Source organism: Cervus canadensis, chromosome 19 (assembly GCF_019320065.1).
Source record: "Cervus canadensis isolate Bull #8, Minnesota chromosome 19, ASM1932006v1, whole genome shotgun sequence".
In the NCBI taxonomy this organism is placed as follows: Eukaryota; Metazoa; Chordata; class Mammalia; order Artiodactyla; family Cervidae; genus Cervus; species Cervus canadensis.
Window position 1 is genome coordinate 47,337,265 of NC_057404.1, and position 23,230 is coordinate 47,360,494.

The following is a 23,230-nucleotide window of genomic DNA, read 5'->3' on the forward strand; positions in this document are numbered from 1 at the left end:
TTTCAGTTGGATATCAGTGTAAACCAGCTATCAATGTACCTTCATCTGGCCATAAATTCTTGGAAAGACAAAAGTCAGGTGTATTTTTATCCATTGCTAAAGTTCTTACTTATAATCAGAAGCCAGATTTTCTCATTTTATGATTTTCTCCTAGCATGAAAGTCTCTTTCCGCACGAAAAGGGAAGAAAATCCATAGTATTAACAGTCTGGATGAAATTTTGGTCATGTGCTCCAAAGCACACTATACTTTCTCTGGGCTGTACTTGTCAGGCTGGTGAATTCATGTCATTTTAAAATGTCTGTCATCCTCATTGAAATGTAAGTGCCATGAGGGCAGATATCAAGTCTGCCTCGATCATCAGCCTTTTCCCTGAGTCAAGATATTTAGCACACAACAGGCTCTTCATACCTGGAGAACTGACAAATGCCCTTCGAAATAATTCTAGTCCAACACTGCTATCTGGGAGATATGAAAATAGAGTCTGTAAAAGCCATTCTTGAAAGTGATTTCCCTGAGATTGTATAACACATTAATGGCAAAACCAGGGTTAGAACTCTGGGTTCTTCTTTTTTTCCCCACTATATTTTTATCAAAATTTTGTTATAAGAGAAAATCAATATACCTTATTCAAAAATAAGATTTAAGAATAACCTAAATATACTCAATCCTAAAGGAAATCAACCCTGAATATTTATTGGAATGATTGATGCTGAAGCTGAAGCTCCAATATTTTGGCCACCTGATGCAAAGAGCTGACTCTGGAAAAGACCCTGATGCTGGGAAAGATATAATGCAGGAGGAGAAGGGGATGACAGAGGATGAGATGATTGGATGGCATCACTGACTCAACAGACATGAGTTTGAGCAAGCTCTGGGAGATGGTGAAGGACAGGGAAGCCTGGTGTGCTGTAGTCCATGGGGTCACAAAGAGTCGGACATGATTGAGCAACTGAACAACTCTTTAGGGCTCCCCCAAAGTTCTCTCACTTGCCAGACATAATAGCTTCATTTTTTGTTGAACTAATTTGCAGATCCACATAGCCCATGACCCCAGTGACAAATAAGCAACCCCTTGATCAGGACAGGCTCTCTATCTGAATACAGCAGGGTCTATCATTAAAGCAATCCTCCTGGTAGATCCTGATTGCTCCTCCAGAACTGCTGTCATGGAAGAAAGTTCAGCATCAGTCAGCACCATTAGAACTCTGGACTCTTTATTGCCCATTCACGTTCTCTGCCCATTTCGCCACAGAGGTTCTTTTATCTAAGACTCTGGGCAGGCAACACAAGTGATGAGTGAGGTACAGAAACCTTTGTTATCTAAACACCATTTGTTTATCTGCCTCATTCCCAGTGTTCTTTATACATTGGAGCATAGAAGCCTTCCCATAAATACGCCTGATCTGCACATACTTTATGTAGGACTCTAAGAACAAAACCCCAAATGGAATTCTACATCCATAGGAAAGAGGCGATTTATTCTTTCCTATGAGGGTCAAGCTTTACAGAGGCCAAGCCACAGAAGTCAGCTGAATTTCCACGGTTCAGCTACTGCTAAATCAAATATTCCGCTAAACAGAACTCTAATTTGTATGGTTTTTAACTTTTTATTCTGAGGTTTCTTTAAAGCAAATATTCAAAAAATAGACCTTCTCCTGAGCACCTGAAAAAAGTAAATGTGAATTTTGGGGAATGATGAAGTGATCTAAAATTGGGTTGTTATGATGGCATCCCAGCTCCATAAATTGTTTTTCATTTTTTAAATCATATTCTTAAATACTATAAAGTATACTTCAATAAAGCTGTTAAAAAATAAGCATGAAAATTAGTCAAAGTACTTGTTTTAGTAAACATCTGGTATCAAAACTGCAAAGACATTCTTTATTCCCATATTCTTTTAAGCCATGGTTCTATCTACTACAATCATGATTTACCTACAAGGTCAGAAGCTTTTCCTAGAATTTTGGTAAAAATTATTTAGCAGACTAATATAGTATCTGTAACATCTTCACTGATGTAGCACCAAGAGATACTGACTCATTTGATTATCTGCATAAATGGCCTACAGATATGTTTGCTTAATTAAGCACAGTGTTCTCACCCAAAACCTGTCATTAACAAGCCATGGGGTTTTGAGTAAGTTATACATCTTCAGATCTCAGTTTTCCCACCTATGTCACGTGTCCCCATGGACCAGATCAGAGTCAAGTAACACACAATATATTAAAAAAAACAGTAACTGATATCATCTAATGAATAGCCACTAATATGCCAGAATTTAGGTAAACTAACAACTTATGAGGAAAGTAATATTAGTCACTTTTTTTTACAGATGGAAACTGGAACACAGGGAGGTTCATTAGTCTGAGCAAGGTAATACAGTTATTTAGTAGCAGACCTAGGATTCCAATCCAGAACCATTCAGCTCCAAAACCTATACGCATCCTCAATTCCTCATTAGACTTTGTGTTTGACTCAGTCAGATGTGGGCATGGATCCTGACCTTGCCTCTACCATGTTAAGTTAGTCACCTTCTCTGAGTCCAGTTTCTCCACCTGTAAAATGAGATGACTAATATTTAACTCTTAGGGTTGTTGTGAAGATTAAATGCAAGAATGCTTCCCTACAATGAAAAACTGTTTGACAATAGTTGATTATAAAATAAACCCTCCCACAAAATTTCCTTCTTCTGTTAAAAAAGAAAAAGAAAAGCTTTCAATCGAGATGCAGACATAGAGAAGGGCCTTGTGGACATGGGGCCGGAAACGGGGGGGAGTTTGGGAGGAGACGGTGGGATGAACAGTGAGAGTAGTATTGACATGTATACACCACCAGATACAAAACGGAGAGCTGGTAGGAAGCCGCTGAACACACAGGAGCTCAGCTTGGTGCTGTGATGACCCAGAGGGGTGCGATGAGGGAGCTGGTGGGAAAAAGGCTCAAGAAGGAGGGTCTATAGGGAGACATATAGCTGGCTCATGCTGTACAGCAGAAACTAACACACATTGTAAAGCAGTTATACTCCAATTTAAAGCGGGAAAAAAAAGCTTTCAACTCTGTGATTGTTTGTAGTCTACCTAGATAAATCTCACTGGTATTGAATTCTACCAAAAAGTGAACACAAATAACACATCAGCCCTTTGCTATCAGTCTTTGGCTCTGTGATGGAAACTGTCAACAAGAGTGTCAACTTCAAGGGGTGGGCATCTCTCCACAGGAACTGAGCTGAGGTCACAGACTTGTCTCACTGCCCTGCAAACAGATGTCTGGGTGACAACTCTTAGTCACTGCAAACAAAGGCGAAAGCCAAACCAGGTGGGAAGTGCTGTATCTCCTTTCTAATCCTCTTGGCCAGCCCATTCCCTAAAACAATACCTTGTTGACCATCACTCAAAATAGCTGGTTTTCCCCAGGATACTATTTTCAACATATTGCCTTTATTTTGATGATGTCTAATTCTTCCACAAGCAGAAGACAGTGTTTTCTATAACAGTGATTTGTCAGCAAGAAACCTGTCTAATTCTGTGTGTTGGAATATGCACCTTTAAAAGTTTACCTCTGAAGGAACCTGGTGAAAACTGGTGTAATGTGGAGCTCTAGTGGTGGCAAGAAAGTAAAGCAGCCCTCCTGAGAGCCAACAGAAATGCCAAGGAAATCACTTACTTACTTGTTATTATGGTGAAATGGCCATTTATTGTTAAATTAGCTTTAGAAGAAAAATGGTTCCAAATGATCATCCAAGATAATCTCAGGTAAACTCTAAATGTAATGACTTTCTTCCAGATTGCAAATTAGACCTCAACAACCAACTCACATCAAACATCATGAAGCAATTAAAACCCCTAAAAAAAGAGAACTTGGGGCTTTGGCTGTCACTTTTCTACTTTTTACCAAGTTCACTGAGAATCTCATTAATTAAATACTAAGCATTTTTCACACAGCTAGAGAGAATATTCTCTACAGAAAATGATGCATCTGAGTGGTATGATCAGTGAAGTCCTGTACCAACTGTCTTGGGAATTTAAATAATCCCTACAGGCTGATGAGGTCGTTGTGCGCTAATTCCTGCACTAGAAAAGTGCCTGCCTTGAATTTCTGACTTCTGAGATCCTTCCCAGCTTTAAACAACTAAGAATGAAACATACAATGTAAACATTAATTCTTTGTTTTCCTATTACCTAATTTATATGCCTTCTCAATTTAAAGGGCTTCGTTTTCAAAAAATACAGCTCCATTATGGTCGACGATATAGCAAAACATAAACAGTGAAAATTTTATGACATACAATCAGGAGTTGACATTTGAAATTTCTAAACATGGTACCTGGTTTAGCTGTGTCAAAACAAATTATCATGAGGCAAAAACCTCAGAATGTGAAAAAAAAATATAGGAACTAGTCTTTTCATACAGTGTAAGTAACTAAGTATCACATTCCTGAACATGAAAGAAAATGTAAGCTACTTACTTTCCTATACATGATGATAAAAGAAACTAATATGTTCAGAAATACATTAACAACATTTATCTGAAACAAAAATCTCAAGACTGATGGGAGTTTTTCATGACTTCTTTCAGCTGAAGCCACTAGATACTTTCCAATGGACATATTCCAAAGGCTTCTAAATTGTAGGTCTACAGAAGACTGACCACCAAGCCTCAGAGGTCTGTGAAGGAAGATTTAATGATTACCCAGAGATTTTGATTCATTGATGTCTTTCTCCTCCATCCTTCTACTAATATAGAAGGAGGTCATTAATACAGTTCCCTAAAGCCACACAGAAAAATGGTAAAAATGTAACAGCCTCTTCTGGAAAGTCATTGAGAACACAGTAGTTTGTGAGGAGAAGCTCAAGATAAAAAACTAATTTCTTTTCAGTCCTCATTGCTATAGGATAGGAGAGAAAACCTTTCTTATAGAAAATAAAAGCAGGCAAAGAAGTGAAGGTGGTTTGCTAACACAATTGTCCGTCAAAGGGAACAAACAGAAATCTGTACTAATGCAGTATCAGTCACTAAGGAATTCAAGTTTAATGTGTTCTGCAATCCTTCTCACCATAGATAACAAAAGCAGGTAAAACCAAAGAATAATTTTCAATCTGTGAAACTAAGAACTTTGTCTTTGGACATCATCTTGCAGGTATTTTCTTTGATAAAGATCTCTATCTTCTTCGCTTTCCCTTAGCAGACCTTGGTATGCTGCTTAAAATAATATTTGTGGCTTTATCTGCCATTCTTTTACCCAGACATGTTGATTTTATTAAAGTAAGTTGGGTCTGCATTCTTTCTTTACTATTATTACAGGTAGACTTGACAGACATAGGACCTTTGTTTTAAAATGCTCTGCTATGGAGGAAACCTTGTGAAATAAGTTCCATTTTACCTGCCGGGCAATTGCATTCTGAAGGCGCTTCTCTCGCGATTCTTATTTTAGCCATGTGTTCATAGGACTTCTGGAGGAAAAGAAGAGGTATTAACAATCATCAGTAGCCTTGTAGAGAAATGGATTCTTTACGGACTCTCTGACTATATACCTGATCTACCAGCCTGCATAACTAACATTTACATATGTACTTGGACTCTAGTCAAAAGGTAACAGCACCCAAGCCCTAAAGAAAAGAAAACGACCGTTGAGATGGTATCAAGACTGTGGGACTTGTATAACATCATTCTTCATTCTTCAACTACCATCACCCTCCCTCTCAGCTCAGGCATATGCAGTCATTGTACAGAATCAGTATTAACATGCTGCAGTTTTAGGTAAGCTAAGAGTTTTTAAACAACCAATATTTTATACATAAATGTCAACTACTTATCATGCTGTGCTGCCACTACTGCCAAACAACCTCTCTGTTGGAAGAGCAAGTCCCAGAAAATCCCCTAACTGTAGTCTAAAGCACCCCTGGTTTTGATGAACATAACGCAGATTCCTTTCAACTCTCAACTCCAATGGCTCTGCATTCACAAACACCGGTGGCACTACACCCTTTACAAAAAATAAACAAACAAGGCGACTATTTTTTCCTTTTTAAACATTTAACACAAAAACATTCAATGTGTGAAGTAATAAAATCACATGTAGCTATTTCATTTCTAAGAGTGGCTTCCATTCCTATCGCTATGCTAATAGCATAAATGACCCTAACCTTCTTACACTGTATGAAGGATCTAACAGATGTTATCTCTGCAAGGAGTATTCTCCACAACATCAGGAAAGGTCCACACACAGCTTCAGAAACTAAAAAGAGCTAAAATGCCAGCCTAGGAGCCATTCTAGCCATCTTTCCCCCTTTTAGACTTCCATATATGTTTAGCATGCAAACATTAAGAAGAGTAAGGGGAGATGATACAGAGAGGGTGGTATGAGAAGATGTGCATATACAAATATATGCTACAGTAAGCAGAGATGGTGGCCTAACATATATGTGTACACAGGCCATGCCACATCTGCACATAGTAAGGTAGAGGTTGGTCATGTACACAGAATCGCGACTGTAAGATGTTATCCACGTACAAAACACCCCAGCCTTTCACACCTGAGCCAGAAGTCGCTCCACTTTCTCTTGCACCATTGCTTTGAGCTGATCCACACAATCAGGCAGCAGACGGATGGAAGGGTCTCCTTTGGCAGACTCGAGGGCAGCGATCCTCGCCTGGAGGTCGTTGGTTTTCATCCCCAGGTACAGACAAGACATCACGGCCACCACCGACAGGAGGGTGGCCAGGGCCGCGCACAGGGACACGGGGCGGGCACACGGCTGCCCGGCTGGGCTCCGGTCCTCTGAGCCCGGATCCCGGCCCCCTCCTTTCACCGCTTGCTTCTTCACCAGCATCGTGGCGAGGTCGGCTGTCTTGGCTTCGCCTCCCACCCTCTAGCACTTCCAATAATCTTAAAAGAAAAAGGATGATTCCTGCAAAGTTCCGTCCCGATGGCTGCACAACTAGTTGGCGGAGTCGGAGCCGGAGCGCAAGGATGGATCAGCGCCGAGAACCGCAGACCTGGACCATCCTCCGCTTTCTTCTCCCCTCCCAGCTGCGAGGCAAAAGCACCCTCGGTCCGCGGACCGGTGGCGATAAGGTAAAATCCAGAGTGAAACCCAGCCCCCGGTGTCCCTCCTGGCCCCTCCGAGGACCGGGACCTCCTCTGAAGAGAGCGGCCGCGCGGGGTCCCGGGGACAGCGGCAGAGGCGCTGCGAGGGGCCGCCGCTGACCCTGGCCACAGAGCACCGGACCTGTTGCGCCTCTGTTAGTTTGCCTCGTTACTACCTATTCGGTGTTTTATCTCCGTTTCCCACCTAGATTCAGTTCCAGGCAAAAAGGCTGAGACAGACCGCGAGAGCGCAGTGCAAAAAGGGTGGCCAAGTGGGGAAGAGCAGAGAGGAGAAAGAAATACCCAAGGAGAAAACGCGGGTGGTGAGGCCCCAGTGGCGGCCGCCCGAAGTATCTCCGCAGCCCGGCGTGTGCGAGCCTTAAATACCCTTCGGGATGCTCGTGTATGAGTGCGCGCGCGCTCCGACGAGCGGCGTCCCTCCCCCGACCCACTCCCGGCGAGCGGCCTGCAGCCCGCGGCTCCCGCGGCAGTGCGCCCCCCTTCCCGAGGCAGGCAGAAGCCCGCCTTATTAGCATAATATATTCACCTTCGCCCAGCCCGTGGGCGGGGCCGGGGAGAGCCCCAGAGGGGCGAGCCGCTCGGGTGGGAGCTGAGCCGGAGGTCTTTCATTAGCATAATAGATGCAAATAACTGGAACTGCCAAGGCGATTGGAGAGCAGCTTGGCGAACCCTCCCTCTTTCTCCGAGTAACTTCAGCGTCCCCCAAGGCCAGTTCGCCCCGCCTGGGCCGGGGGCCGAAGCAGGGTCGGCAGTTGGGGGATGGCGATCCTGGCTTGTTCTGACTCGGCGCGGTGCCCCCTCTTTATCCCGGTTAAATGTGGAGAAATGGCCTCCAGGAGGGAAGAGGGGGAAGCAGAAAGCTCTAGCGCTCGATGTCTTCACTCGGAAGCAGTGGCGGGAGCTCCGGCGAAGCCGTCTTGGTGCAGAGCCTTTTTCCCTCCTCCCTCACCTTCCCACATGCCTGGAGGCCAAGTGTCTGGCTGACGCCTGAAGTACATTTCCCCACTTCCCTTCTCTTCCCACGGCCGCACTGCCGTCTCCGACTAGGGAGGTTTTCTCTCCCCTCCCCCAGTTTCCTTCTGTCTTGATGGGGTTGAGTCTCTCCGCCCCGAGTTCCCAATCTGTACTAGGGTGCTAACGCATTTTCCTGATTCCCTGTTTTGTGGGACTAAAGAAGCGAGTGTTGAGGTACACACATTTCTCAGAATTTCGGAAAGGACTGAAGAATGAGGTCAACTTTTCCTTTTACCTGTCTCCTCCTGCTGATCCCTCTGGATCAAATTACAAGTTCTGCAGGGGGCTTTTTGAAAGTAGGTAACAAGTAGCATTCTATATCTAATCGACTTCAAAGCAAAAAACAATTCTACCTCTTACTCCAAACAGTTGCTTCTTATCTCCTTCTCCCCAGGAGAAATACAATACCATGTTTTTCATATCCTTCTTAATCAAGCTTAATCAGCAAGTTGTCGCTCACTCATGTAAACAATCGACAAAATAGTAAACTGATATGTCATAAATGTAAACAGGTATTGCTAGGTACAACGGCTTCCCAGGTGGCTCGGTGGTAGAGAATCTGCCTGCCAATGCAGGAGATCTAAGAGATATGGGTTCGGTCCCTGGATGGGGAAGGTCCTCTGGAGGAGAAAATGGCAATCCACTCCAGTATTTTTGCCTGGGAAATCCCATGGACAGAGGAGCCTGGTGGGTTACAGTCCATGGGGTTGCAAAGAGTTGGACAGGACTGAATGACTGAACTACAACATTACTAGGCATAAAACAGGGTAGAGATATTTCAACAACATTGCTAATATAGGACACAACTTTAAAAAAATTAGGGTTTAAAACATAAATCAAGAAAACAATGAATTCTGCTATAAAATCAAAAGCCTAATTCCTTACATTTGTATTACACAATAGATTACACAGTAGTTCTCACAGAGGGGCTCCAGACTTGAAACATCATTATCTTCTGAGATCTTATGCAAAATTCAAATTCTAGGCCTTCACCCACCATCTAGAGCTTCTCAGGTGGTGCTAATGGTAAAGAACCTGCCTGCAATGCAGGAGATCTAAGAGATATGGGTTCGATCCCTGGATGGGGAAGATCCTCTGAAGGAGAAAATGGCAACCCACTCCAGTATTTTTGCTTGGAGAATCCCATGGACAGGAGGAGCTTGCCGGGCTACAGTCCACGGGGTCTCAAGGAGTCGAACACACCTGAAGGGGCTTTTCGTGCACCCAACATCTACTGATTCAGAAACTACTATTATTACTAATAATCAGAAACACTGCAATCTGTATTTTAACACGTCTTCCTAATGATTTTGAGGCACACTAAAGTTTGAGACCACTGGAGTAACAATTTGCAAAATATTTTCAAATACACTTTTTCATTTAAATCTCATAATCATGTGATGCAAGGAAGAAATTATTGGCTCCATTTTAGATATAAGGAAACAATTTTCAAGTCACATTTAGCTTTGACTAAACATGCTTCTGTATTCTTGCTTTGAGAACCCCATGAACAGTATGAAAAGGCAAAAAGATAGGACACTGAAAGATGAACTCCCCAGGTCAGTAGGTGCCCAATATGCTAGCGGAGATCAGAGGAGAAATAACTCCAGAAAGAATGAAGAGACAGATCCAAGCAAAACCAGCACCCAGTTGTGGATGTGGCTGGTGATGGAAGTAAAGTCGGATGCTGTAAAGAGCAGTATTGCATAGGAACCTGTAATGTTAGGTCCATGAATCAAGGCAAATTGGAAGTGATCAAACAGGAGATGGCAAGAGTGAACATCGACATTTTAGGAATCAGAGAAGTAAAATGGGCTGAAATGGGTGAATTTAACTCAGACAACCATTATCTCTACTACTGTGGGCAAGAATCCCTTAGAAGAAATGGAGTAGCCATCATAGTCAACAAAAGAGTCCACAGTGCAGTACTTGGGTGCAGTCTCAAAAACTACAGAATGATCTCTGTTTATTTCCAAGGCAAACCATTCAATATCACAGTAATCCAAGTCTATGCCCCAACTAGTAATGCTGAAGAAGATGAAGTTGAACGGTTCTATGAAGACCTACAAGACCTTCTAGAACTAACACCCAAAAATATGTCCTTTTCATTATAGGGGACTGGAATGCAAAAGTAGGAAGTCAAGAAATACCTGGAGTAACAGGCAAATTTGGCCTTGGAGTACAGAATGAAGCAGGGCAAAGGCTAATAGAGTTTTGCCAAGAGAATGCACTGGTCATAGCAAACACCCTCTTCCAACAATACAAGAGATGACTCTACACATGAACATCACCAGATGGTCAATACTGAAATCAGATTGATTATATACTTTGCAGCCAAAGATGGAGAATCTCTACACAGTCAGCAAAAACAGACCAGCAGCTTACTGTGGCTCAGATCATGAACTCCTTATTGCCAAATTCAGACTTAAATCGAAGAAAGTAGGGAAAACCACCAGACCATTCAGGTTATGACCTAAATAAAATCTCTTACGATTATACAGTGGAAGTGACAAAGAGATTCAAGGGATTAGATCTGATGGATAGAGTCCCTGAAGAACTATGGGTGGAGGTTCCTGACATTGTACAGGAGGCAGGGAGCAAGATCATCCCCAAGATAAAGAAATGCAAAAAGGCAAAATGGTTGTCTGAGGAGGCCTTACAAATAGCTCTGAAAAGAAGAGAAGTGAAAGGCAAAGGAGAAAAGAGAAAATATACCCATTTGAATGCAGAGTTCCGAAGAATAGTAAGAAGAGATAAGAAAGCCTTCCTCAGTGATCAGTGCAAAGAAATAGAGGAAAACAATACAATGGGAAAGACTAGAGATATCTTTAAGAAAAACAGAGATACCAAGGGAACATTTCATGCAAAGATAGGCTCAATAAAGGACAGAAATGGTATGGACCTAACATAAGCAGAAGATATTAAGAAGAGGTGGCAATAATACACAGAAGAACTATACAAAAAAGACCTTCATGACCCAGATAACCACAATGGTGAGATCATTCACCTAGAGCCAGACACCCTGCAATCTGAAGTCAAGTGGGCTGTAGGAAGCATCACTATAAACAAAGCTAGTGGAAGTGATGGAATTCCAGTTGAGCTATTTTACATCCTGAAAGTTGACGCTGTGAAAGTGCTGCAAATGTGGAAAACTCGGCAGTGCCCACAGGACTGGAAAAGGGCAGTTTTCATTCTAATCCCAAAGAAAGGCAATGCCAAAGAATCCTCAAACTACTGCACAATTGCACTCATCTCACACGCTAGCAGAGTAATGCTCAAAATTCTCCAAGCTAGGCTTCAACATTACAGGAACTGAAAATTTCCACATGTTCAAGCTGAATTTAGAAAAGGCAGAGAAACCAGAGATCAAATTGCCAATGTTCACTGGATCAACAAAAAAGCGAGAGAGTTCCAGAAAACATCTACTTCTGCTTTATTGACTATGCCAAAGCCTTTGAGTGTGTGGATCACAATAAACTATGGAAAATCCTTCAAGAGATGGGAATATCAGACCACCTGATCTGCCTCCTGAGAAATCTGTATGCAGGTCAGGAAGCTACAGTTAGAACTGGACATGGAACAACAGACTGGTTCCAAATTGGGATAGGAGTATACGTCAAGGCTGTATATTGTCACCTGTTTATTTAACTTATATGCAGAGTACATCTTGAGAAATCCTGAACTGGATGAAGAACAAGCTGGAATCAAGATTGCCAGAAGAAATATCAATAACCTCAGATATATGATGACACCACCCTTATGGCAGAAAGCAAAGAACTAAAGAGCCTCTTGATGAAAGTGAAAGAGGAGAGTGGAAAAAGTTGGCTTAAAACTCAACATTCAGAAAACTAAGATCATGGCATCTGGTCCCATCACTTCATGGCAAATAGATGGGGAGACAGTGGAAATAGTGAAAGACTTCATTTTCTTGGTCTCCAAGATAGTGACTGCAGCCATGAAATTAAAAGACGCTTGCTCCTTGGAAGAAAAGTTATGACCAACCTAGACAACATATTAAAAAGCAGAGACATTACTTTGGCAACAAAGGTCTGTCTAGTCAAGGCTATAGTTTTTCCAGTGTTCATGTATGGATGTGAGAGTTGGACTATAAAGAAAACTGAGCCCCAAAGAATGGATGCTTTTGAGCTGTGGTGTTGGAGAAGACTCTTGAGAGTCCCTTGGACTGCAAGGAGATCCAACCAGTCCATCCTAAAGGAAATCCGTCCTGAATATTCATTGGAAGAATTGATGCTGAAGCTGAAAGTCCAATACTTTGGCCACCTGATGTGAAGAACTGACTCACTTGAAAAGACCCTGATGCTGGGAAAAATTGAAGGCAGGAGGAGAAGGGGATGACAGAGGATGAGATGGTTGAATAGCATCACTGACTCAATGGACATGAGTTTGAGTAAACTCCGGGAGTTGGTGATGGACAGGGAAGCCTGGTGTGCTGCAGTCCATGGGGTCACAAAGAGTCGGACACGACTGAGCAACTGAATTGAACTGAACTGAAACATATTTCCAATAATAGTTCCCAAGGCATGTGTACAAATTTTTTAACATGTCAGCTCTTGCAGATTTCCCAGTTACCTCTCTTACCATTCTTTAAGCTTCTTTGCAGACTTTTCCTCTCCCTATTCTCTAAGTGTCAGTGCTCCTCAGGACTCTATCTTGTGCCATCTTCTCTTCTAACTCTGTGCGCTGTCTCCAGTCTTGCCGTCAGTTACTGCCTTTACACTGATGAGTGATAAATCCATATTACAAGCTCAAACCTCTCTCCTCAGCCATATAGCCATTTCCACTTGGATGTCCTAAGCAATTACAACTTGACCTGCATCTTCCCTCCGAACCCTGCTCTTCCTCCTTTATTCAGTGAATGGAGCCACCATTCATCAAGCATCGCCATGCCAAAATACACAGTAAATAACCAGTGACTTCTCCCAGGTCCTCCTCTCCCTATCCACCTAAATTCCTTCAATACTGTCTATTGTCCCAAGGGTGGAAACCCTGTCTTATACGTCAACACCTGATGTCCGTCATCTCACCTTCCTCTTTGTTCATCTTTCCCCTCACACTCTCCATGCCAGTTTCTCTAATGTAGGTATAGAAACAAAGAATATGAGGAACTTTTCTTTGGGGCAAGGCACCATGCTGTTAACATTTAAATAAAAAGCCATTTTCTGTGCTGATGGAGGCTGACATTAGGTCACACATTTAATTAGGGCGATGTAATGTTCTTATACTATCCTTTGTGGAAATTGGCCATGAGAAGGTATATTAACAATTCTTAAATGAACCAACAAGGACCTATTGTATAGCACAAGGAACTCTGCTCCATGTTATGTGGCAGCCTAGATCTGAGGGAAGCTTAGAGGAGAATGGATACATGTGCATGTATTGCTGAGTCCATTTGCTGTCCACTTGAAATACTTACAACTTTGTTAATCAGCTATACTCTAATATAAAATAAAAAGTTGAACAAAGAATTCTCACAGGCTCTCAGAACTGCCAGTTCTCAGTGGAAAAGGAGAGCTGGAATTCTGTGGATTTGGAATCTTTATCCAGAGGATCAGTTTTACTTTATTTCTTGGATGGGCATGGTACGCCAGAAATGTACCAATCATTAGCGCTAGGATTTCAAAACCTTGATTTCTCTGCATCAAGCACAGAGAATGTGTGGATCAAGAAAACTCTGGGCGTTTGAACCCCTGTTGTTCTGTTTGTTTTGGTTCCTGTATGAAGAAGGATTCAAAAAAGTAAAAATAGCCTAAAAATGGTAGAGTCTAGCGGACCCCAGTTTATCGATTAGATATTATCAATGGCAGCTGGTTGGTGATTGGAAGAATAATGGATTTCCAAAGATGTCTATATTTCTAACCTTCCAAACCTGTAATGAGAAATGGTACCTTCCTTGACAAAATGGACTGCAGGTGTGAGAAGTTAAGGATCTTGAGATGGGGAGATTTTGTTCGATTATGTGGGTGGGCCCAATATAACTGCAAGGGTCCTTATAAGAGGGAAACAAGATTTCAGAGTAGGAGGAGATGCAGAGGTCAGGGTGATAGCTTTGAAGTTGGAAGTCAAAGCCAAAGTCTATGGGAAGTTTCTAGACACTGAAGAAGTCAAGGAAGAAATTCTCCCCTAGAGTGTCCGGAAGGAATATGGCTTTGCCGGTTCTTTGATTTTAGGACTTCTTATTATCAGAAATATAATTAATGTTTGTGTTGTTTAATTTACTGTTTGTGGTAATCCGTTACAATAGATAATCTGTTATAAACGAACAGATTCAGAGTCACAAGAAATCAGTCTTTATCTGTGACAGCTTCATAAGTGGTATTGTAAACAGCAGAATGCCAAGCAGGCCCACAATAACAATCTCTTTTGATGCATTCTTGTTTTACTGACACACCCACTGGGAAAAAATTGGAAAGCTATATCTTCTCCTATCTCATTCAAAATTAGGATGCCGTCTCTTAAGGCATATTAAGCAGCAGAACATGTTCTGTTTCTTTGATGCCTGCCATTGGTACAACTCAAAAAGAATCAACTAGTCAAGCTATTCAATCACTCTCATCTCTCCTCCTTCTAATGCTAGCCTAGCCAGCATCCTGACCCAGGAGACAGCATTTCTGCTACAGTTTCTGTTACCAATATTCAGGCCCCAGAAAAAAGAAATAAACAAAGACTTCTGATAGAGAGACACGGTAGGAAGTTAAAGTAAGAAAATAAGGTGAATGGAAGAAAAACAAGATAAAGAGAAAAATTGAAGATAGAAGGAAAAGATTTAACGTCGTTAAATATGTTCATTTAAAAAACAGGTGGGGGGAGGACATAATCCATTCCCATAGGCTTCTAAGAGGCTTATCAATAGAGGATATATAGCAGAGAGGTGAATTAACACACACTCCAAATTTTGATGTCTTACATGTATTTAGAAAGATTCTCTGACCAAAATAAGGCATTGAATAATTATATTATGCTATTTTCAGATATTATTACATGAGAGAAAAATATTTCCATTTCTTTAGAAAATATCTTTTTTTTAGCACTATCCATTTTTGAGGTTAATTTGTCATCCAAAATCCCATTTCTCTCTGCAGAGTCAGTTTTATGTGGTTTGCTGTTTTGTTTTTGTTTTGTTTTGTTTGTCTTTAGAGAGGAGGTGAACTTTTTCTTAAACTTTAAGTTATGTGGGATTATAATCTCACTTTGGAGAAGGACATGGCAACCCACTCCAGTATTCCTGCCTAGAGAATCCTGTGGACAGAGGAGCCTGGTGGGCTGCCGTCTATGGGGTCGCACAGAGTCGGACACGACTGAAGCGACTTAGCATGCATGCGTGCATGCATAATCTCACTTAATGGATTTCCCCCAAAATTTGCCAGTTATATTGCTAATTCTAATAAGAAGCAACATTTCACTGAACTTACCAAATCGACCAACTTTTTGTTATAATGCTAAGTAGACACAACATGTTTGTAGCATCGACTCAGATCAGGGTTACAAGCCCAGACTCCAAGGCCAGACCGCCTAAGCCCATCATCCAGCTGTAGCTTCTGATAGCTGTGTAATTTGGGGTAAATTGCTTAACTTTCCTGTGCCTCCGTTTTCTCATCAGTTGGTTCTCAATTTTCGAAGTTGAGTGGGTCTCAGCATTGCACGCTGAAATCACCTGAACCGCCTGGAGCCTGAGCCTTCCTGTCGTTTGCACTTCTTGGCTCTAGTACATGCTCCTTCCTGGCTTCTTCCTCTCCACTTAGCTTCTTTGTATCATCTTTCTGTGCTTCCCTGCTGGCTCAGTAGTAAAGAATCCACCTGCGGATGCAAGAGACACAGGCTCAATCCTTGAATTGTGAAGACCCCCCGGGAGAAGGAAATGGCCACCCACCCCAGAATTCTTGCCTGGGAAATCCCATGGACAGAGGAGCTGGGTGGGCTACAGTCCATGGGGTTACAAAAGAGCTGGCCATGTCTTAGGGACTAAACAACAACAAAAGTGGTTCTTTGACATGGTCTCTCCAGCAGGGTAGCTAGGCTTCTTCTCAAACAGCAGTGTTCTTTCTACCACATTTTAGTGGTTAAAGCAAGTCACATAGCTAGCATTATTTCTAGTGGGAGTTGGGGGTTAGGGGCATACTAGTCAAGGGCGTGAATACTGGAGGAAGGATTCACCAAGGGCCATCAATATAATCACAAGAAAAGTATAGACACTAGAGATATGAGGGACAATGAGAAGATGCTGAGATGAGTGGATTATAAATTCCAATGGAAGATTTACTAGAATTAGTCTATTCAAACCAGTGAGATGGAAAATTAGCAGGTGGCACCTGAGGAGTGGAGTATTTGATATAAGGCATGTTATAAAGTGATTGGTGATGGCAATGTCTGGGCAATGTTTCTCAATCTTGGTGTCACATTGGAAATAATGATGCTCAGGTCATATCCCAGGAGGTTTTGATGTAATTATGCTGGAGAAGGACTGTCATTGATATCATTTAAAAATTCCCCAGCCAATTCTAATTAAGAACTAATTCTGATTCTAATTGAGGACTACTGATCTAGAATATGACCTTGGAGGCAAATGGCTGAGGTAAGCTGTACAACAAGATTATTAGGTTAAATAAAATACAGAGACACCAAGATATTTGGACAATCATCTGCATGGGACTTGAAATCATTTTTTTTTTTTAATTTGAAAAGAATAGTGATAGAGAATGGTGAGCTGAGGGTTAAAATATTCAAGGAAAGAAAATGAGAAACTCCTCATTCCCATTTTGTGGAAGATGGATGTTGACACTGACATAAAAGAGTGAAATATGTCCCCTCAAATTTATTAATACATAAAAAGTTTACAGTTTTAGAAAAATAATATATAGTATCACTTAAACAATTGAAAATTCACATACAAAAGAATAAAATGGGATCCTCCTTCATACTGTATTATAAAAATTAGCCCAAAATAATGAAAGACTTAAATATATAAAGTCCTTGGAAGAACCAGAGGAATAAACCTTCATGATTTTGGCTTGGATAGTGATTTCTTAGATACACTAAGCAATTGCACAAACAACAAAAGAAACAACAGGTAAACTGGGCTTCATCAAAATTTAAAACTTTTGTGTTTCAATGACAAAAATGTGAAAGTCAATCCACAAAATGGTAGAAAATATTTGCAAATCATATATCTGATGAGGAACTTGAATTTAGAAAATACAAAAACTCTTACACCTCAATAATGAAAAGAAAACCTGATTTTTAAACAGGCAAAAAAAAAGCCTCAATAGACATTTTTCCAAGAGGGTACACGAATAGGCAATAAATACGTTACATGAAAACATACAACATCATTAACCATCAGGGAAACATGAATTAAAACTGCACCAAGATTATCACTTCACACTCACTAGGATAGCTATAATAAAAAGACTAATAATAACAAATGTTATCAAAGATATGAAGAAATTGGAACCTTCATTCACTGCTAGTGGAAATGCAAAATAGTACAGACTTTGGAAGACATAGAGTCAACATATAACCCAGCAATTCCACTCTTGGGTATATCTGCAGAAGAAATGAAAACATATGTCTACAGAAAAACTTGTATGGAACTAGAACTATATCCCACATGACACAACTAAGAGCTCACATGCCACAACTAAAAAAAAATTTTTAAGTTAAAAAAACTTTTTTAATAAATTAAGCCATCAAAAGAGAAGATGCCATCTTTTGTTTCAAATTCAAAGGCAATCTGAGTATTTAAAACTTGGTTATGTTTTGGCAGTTTCTTAAAAAGTTATAGAATTATCATATAACACAGTAATTCTACTCAAGTATATACTGAAGAAAAATGAAAACATCTAGCCACACAGAAACTTGTACATGACTGTTTACTACTTATTTATAATAGCCAAAAAGGAGAAGCAACCCAAATGTTCATTAACTGATGAAAGGATAAGTCATGATGTATGCATAATGTACCATAAAATATTATTCAGCCATGAAAAGAAATAAAGTAGATAGATGCTATAACTTGGATGAACCTCAAAAACATTAGGTTAAGTGAAAGAAACCAAACACCAAAGGTCACATATTGTATGACTCCTTTTATATGATATGTCCAGATTAGGCAAATCCATAAAGACCAAAAGCAGATTAATAGTAACCAGGAGATGAGAGGGGAGGGGAGAATGGGCAGTGATCAGTAATAGACATAGAGGTGTTCCTCCAGGGTGATGAAATAGTTTTAGAACTAGAAAGTGGTGGTGGCTACACAGCAGTGTGAATAAACTAAATGACACTGAATTGTATACTTTTAAATGGCTAATTGTGTGTCGTGAATTTTACCTCAATTTTTAAAAACAGAAGAAAAACTTGGTTATTAAGCCACTTTCCATTAAATCAAGTATTTAACAAAATGCAAACATTAAAATCATCAAGCTGGGGTTGGGGGGTGCTATCTGACCCAGTACAGTACCCATGAGCAGCCGCTCTTCATATCCCCTCAACACCCCCCACTAACCCTAGGGCAAGCAGCGATCTATATTATGTCTCTATGGATTTGCCTCTTCTGAACATTTTATATAAATGAAATCATACAATATGTGAAAAAAAAATAGAAAGTAAAATCATCAAGATTTAGCATCTCATTCGTAAACCTATCTACCACAGACATGTATAAAAATTGAAAGACAATATTACAGTTAGAATTTATAGCTAAAAAGAAAAAAAAATTAACAAATTTTTTCAACTCTCCCAACAGGACATGTTTGACATGTTGTTCCAACACCCCTAAATAATCATTAAAAGTAAAAGTGCTTGTTTGTGAAAAGCAATAATTTTCCTCAAGCATGTTGACATCGCAAAGAATATTTGAGGTCTCACTTTTTGAGATGTCGTTTACTATAATGAACAAGGGATATGTAGCTCACTGCTAATATGATAGACAAGTTCTTGTCTTGCCTGATAGACATGTGTTTACATAAATTCCTAAAAGTTAGTATTAGATGAAAATCATTGCAAATGGGTAGAGTGTGGCATCAGGAGGGGTCTGGCAGTAGACTTTAGGCAAAAATCCAGGTAAGTTTTGCATTTTAATCGCTTCATTTAGTTTTTCAGACCACCCATTATATAGTCATCTATTACACATCTCGCACCTGAATAGGAAATTTCTCTGACTGGGGTCTCCAGGTCTTACACCAAGACTGATGTAAGGTACAATTTTATCAACGAGTTGGCGGCTCTTCATGTTATCATAGCAACAAGTCCAATTCAGGAAACCTTATACAATCTCAGCTTCACAAAGTTCCTAGAATGATTGACGTTTCTTTTCAGTAACCTTTTTTTCAACTAAGTAACCTTTTTTTTCAAACACTTTTTTAATGACAATAGATGGTGAATTTATACAAATTGCAAGTTAAAATACAATGAATACTAAACTTATCTAGAGAACAATTAGAAAAGCATCATTTACAAAAGTAAATCTGATGCAAGTGGCTAAAGAACTCAAGCCCCATATTTTGATAATTACTGATATGTGAGTCTCCAAGGTCTCCATCTTTTTTCCAATTCTACCCCAGCTATGGGTCTCTTCCTCCTTCCATCTGTCCCCTTCTATTCAGTCTGAAGGCCCCCATGAAGAATAAAAGATAAATCTGTTCACCAGTGTGTGCTCTTATACTCCCTCTGTGCTCTCAGAGCAATTCCCCATTATTTTGTTCAACTTTTGATGTTCTTACATGTGTAGCTGCTCAGTCGCACCTGACTCTTTGCAACCCTATGGAGTATAGCCAGCTAGGCTGCTTTGTCCTTGAGATTCTCCAGACAAGAATACTGGAATGAGTTGCCATTTCCTCCTCCATGGGATCTTCCTGACACAGGGATCATATCCGTGTCTCCTGCATTGGCAGGCAGATTCTCTACCGCTGAGCTCTAGGGGAAGCCCCTTGATGTTCTTAATAAGATGTTTTCTATATTTTTTAAGGTATTTTAGTTTATTTCACAAAAAAATTTGGACTGAATTATCGTCAACTATCACTGAAAGTGGAAATCCCAAAGTGGCTTTCAGATACTTGTTTTTGGCAAATTATGTTTCAGCAAATGGACCCCACATAGAGTTTTTGATTTCCCCAAACTAATTTTGTGCTTGCGTTAACAAACACTTGTCAAGCCAACACTGAGTGTTGCTCTATTTAAAGCTCTATAGAAAACCACAGAGAAGACAGGAAACTGGAAAAGATGCAAGTTGTGCCATCCAAAGAATGTATCATCTTGAGGGGACATCAGACATGAGTGTAAATAATAAGAGTGAAGAAGGAAGGTGAAGTACAGAGAATGAACTGAGTCTGGAAGGAACAAGCCTCAGGATTACAAACTGGAACCGAAACGTCATGTTCTGCGAGGACTATCAATCAAAAGTCTCAGAATGGTAGGCCACAGACTGAATACAGCCCACAATCATGTTTGGTTTGGCCCACACGGCATTTTAAAAATAGGAGATTTCCCATTAAAAAAAAAAAAAATCTGAATTTCCATCTTCTGAAAACTCAGAAGATCTGGCAACTGTTTCATTGCCAACTGGCAGCCATCAGCTGGGGCTAAGTAGACGCCGCGTCCCCGGAGAAAGATTAATTTTTCCTGCTGGCCACATTTCCCATCACTCCCCCACCATCACCCTTCACACCCTGCATGTTCACTTTCTCAATCTAATGAAAAACGCCCTATAAAGGCAGCTTTCAGCCCTTCTCCTTGCCATGAGTTAATTGTTAGACCCTCAAATCCACACCCGCTACACAGATACACGCACACACATTTTAACCCTTTTCTCTATGAGCACATTTTCTCTATGAAAAGTCTAGACAATAAGGCCTCACCACCTCTGCCGTCAGTCATTTAAATAAATGTCCCTTCTGTAGATATATGAGCTTATGATCTCTGGGTGTTGATCCTGTAGCCACAGAGATGAAGAAAGGGCGTATTTCAAGATCCACCACTCCTTGTTCTCCCCTTAAGAGAAAGACACCAGGCTCTCTCTGTCATAGACGACTGGGGAAAGAAGAGACTGCAGCTCACACTGAAGGATGATCAAAGGGAAGCAGAGGCTGCCTGTGGGGGTGGGGAGAGTTGAAGGCCAGCCACAGGGGGAGAGAGGGGGTCACCCTAAGGGGCTGCATTCAAGTGCATAGGAGCCATACTGTGCTGCGTCTTTGCCAAGGATGAGTCAACCTTTCCTGAGAGAGATCTCCCACCACCTCCCTCACCTTCTGGTGGCTTCCTGTGGATGTGATCCAGCTCTCATGGTTGAAAACCAGGGACCTAGCGGGGTGGTGGGGATGGCCTTCTCTTTTTGGTAAGGGCTGAGTTAAGGAAGACTTAGAGGTACCTTCACTGAGATTTCAAAGCATTTTTATGTCTGATGGCTAAATATAGTTTACAGGATAAAACCGAATACAGTTTGAAGTCAGACTAACCTGGCCTTGAACCCTGGCTCTGCCCTTTATCACTGTACCCCTTTTCCTCCAAGTTTCAGGATAATTGTGAGAATTAAACAAGACAGTATGGATGTAAAATGGTAAGGACAGGGTCTCACATACAACAAGTACTCAATAATTGTTAGTTTTTATTATTGCTTCACTTTGCCTGGGATCCATAAATCAGTTGCTGTTGTTCAGTTTCTAAGTAGGGTCCGACTCTTTGCAACCCTATGGACTGCAGCACGCCAGCCTTCCTTGTTCTTCTCTATCTTCTGGAGTTTGCTCAACTCATGTCCACTGAATGGATGATGCCATCCAACCATCTCTCAGCCATAAATCAGTGGGAGTTTTATTCGGGGTCTTTGCCAGTCTTAGTTATAACTTTGCATCAAAAAAGACTGGGAATGAAATGAGTAAATAAAATCTGGCTAACTGGGACTTCCCTGGTGGTCCAGTGGTTGAGACAGACCCCCCTTGCAATGCAGAGAGCATGGGTTTGATCCTTGGTCAGGGAACTAAGATCCCACATGCTCTGAACCCTGTCTGCCACAACAGAAGATCCCACATGCCACAACTAAGACCTGATGCAGCCTAATTAATTAATTTTTAAATACCTGATTTGCTTGTTACACGTTTTACATGTAGAAGTCAGAGCATAGTTTGAAAAACAGAAGGACATTTACAAGTATAGGGCATGACTCCATGATAACTGATTTATAAATAAAATGGTAAGTCATGAAGTCATGTCATTTTGTTTTCCAGCCTTCTATATAAACCTTACAAAGTTGCCCAGGCCTCATGCATGGGCAAGAGAACTTTAAACCCACTCATGGTTTTGCAGGCCATTCACTCCAAACTACCATGTGATACTCTGTTTATACATCAACAGTTTGCTTTTTCAACTCTGGTATTTCATCCTGTCTTCTAGTCTTCTTTGTCCCTGTTCTTTTGAAAACCATATCTGTGACTATTCTGACTTAAGCTTGAATCTCCTCAGACTTTCTGAATATTAATGGTGAGTCTATATTATTATTTATCATGACCTCAGGTTTTATCAAAATTATATTCCCTTAAGTGATCATAGACTGAATGCACTGACCACAACACTCTCCCAATTTCTCTTCCCTTTTGAAGCTCCATCACCCTTCTTCCCTAAAGTTCTTCCCTTAGGGCTTGAGTTCCCAAGCTTCCATGGGGCCTATACTTATTTGAGGATGAAAGTAAATTTTTTACTGAAGGTTAACATGCATCCAAAAATAGAAAACTGCACAAATCAGAAGCGTCCGGCTGCATAAATGCTCACTGAGTGAATCCTGCTGGGTAACCTGTGCCCAGATTCAGAAACAGGCACAATTCCCTCTGCCATTCCACAAAGAACTGCAGCCTGCTTCTTTTCAACTTTCTATAAATGGATTCAAACAGTACAGACTTGTCTTCCCCTGACTTCTTTGCTCAATGCTATGTTTCTGAGATTCCACACAGTATCCATATTTATTCCTGTTACTGTATGCATTGGGTTGGCCAAAAAGTTAGTTCAAGTAACATCTTAGAGAAAAACTCTAACTTTTTGGCCAACCCAGTATTTCGTTGCTTGACTATAACACAATTTATTTATCCATATTACAACTGATGACTAT

At 40.9% G+C, this 23,230-nt stretch overlaps 1 protein-coding gene across 23 annotated transcripts in view; it reads right to left on the minus strand.

Annotated features, from left to right (window-relative positions):
- Positions 1-8,103, minus strand: part of COL25A1 (collagen type XXV alpha 1 chain) — a 492,664-nt gene extending 484,561 nt beyond the window's left edge. For 7 of the 23 annotated variants that reach the window (XM_043438674.1, XM_043438683.1, XM_043438680.1 and 4 more), the window contains exons 1-2: positions 6,536-8,102; positions 5,383-5,452 (exon numbers count right to left, since the gene is read on the minus strand). In XM_043438674.1, the coding sequence (XP_043294609.1) occupies positions 5,383-5,452; positions 6,536-6,832 (367 nt within the window). In that variant the 5' untranslated portion in view covers positions 6,833-8,102. Of the gene's footprint in view, positions 1-5,382; positions 5,453-6,535 lie in introns of all 23 variants that reach the window. The other 16 variants (XM_043438676.1, XM_043438672.1, XM_043438692.1 and 13 more) reach the window with 7 other exon arrangements.
- Positions 8,104-23,230: the final 15,127 nt, after the last annotated feature.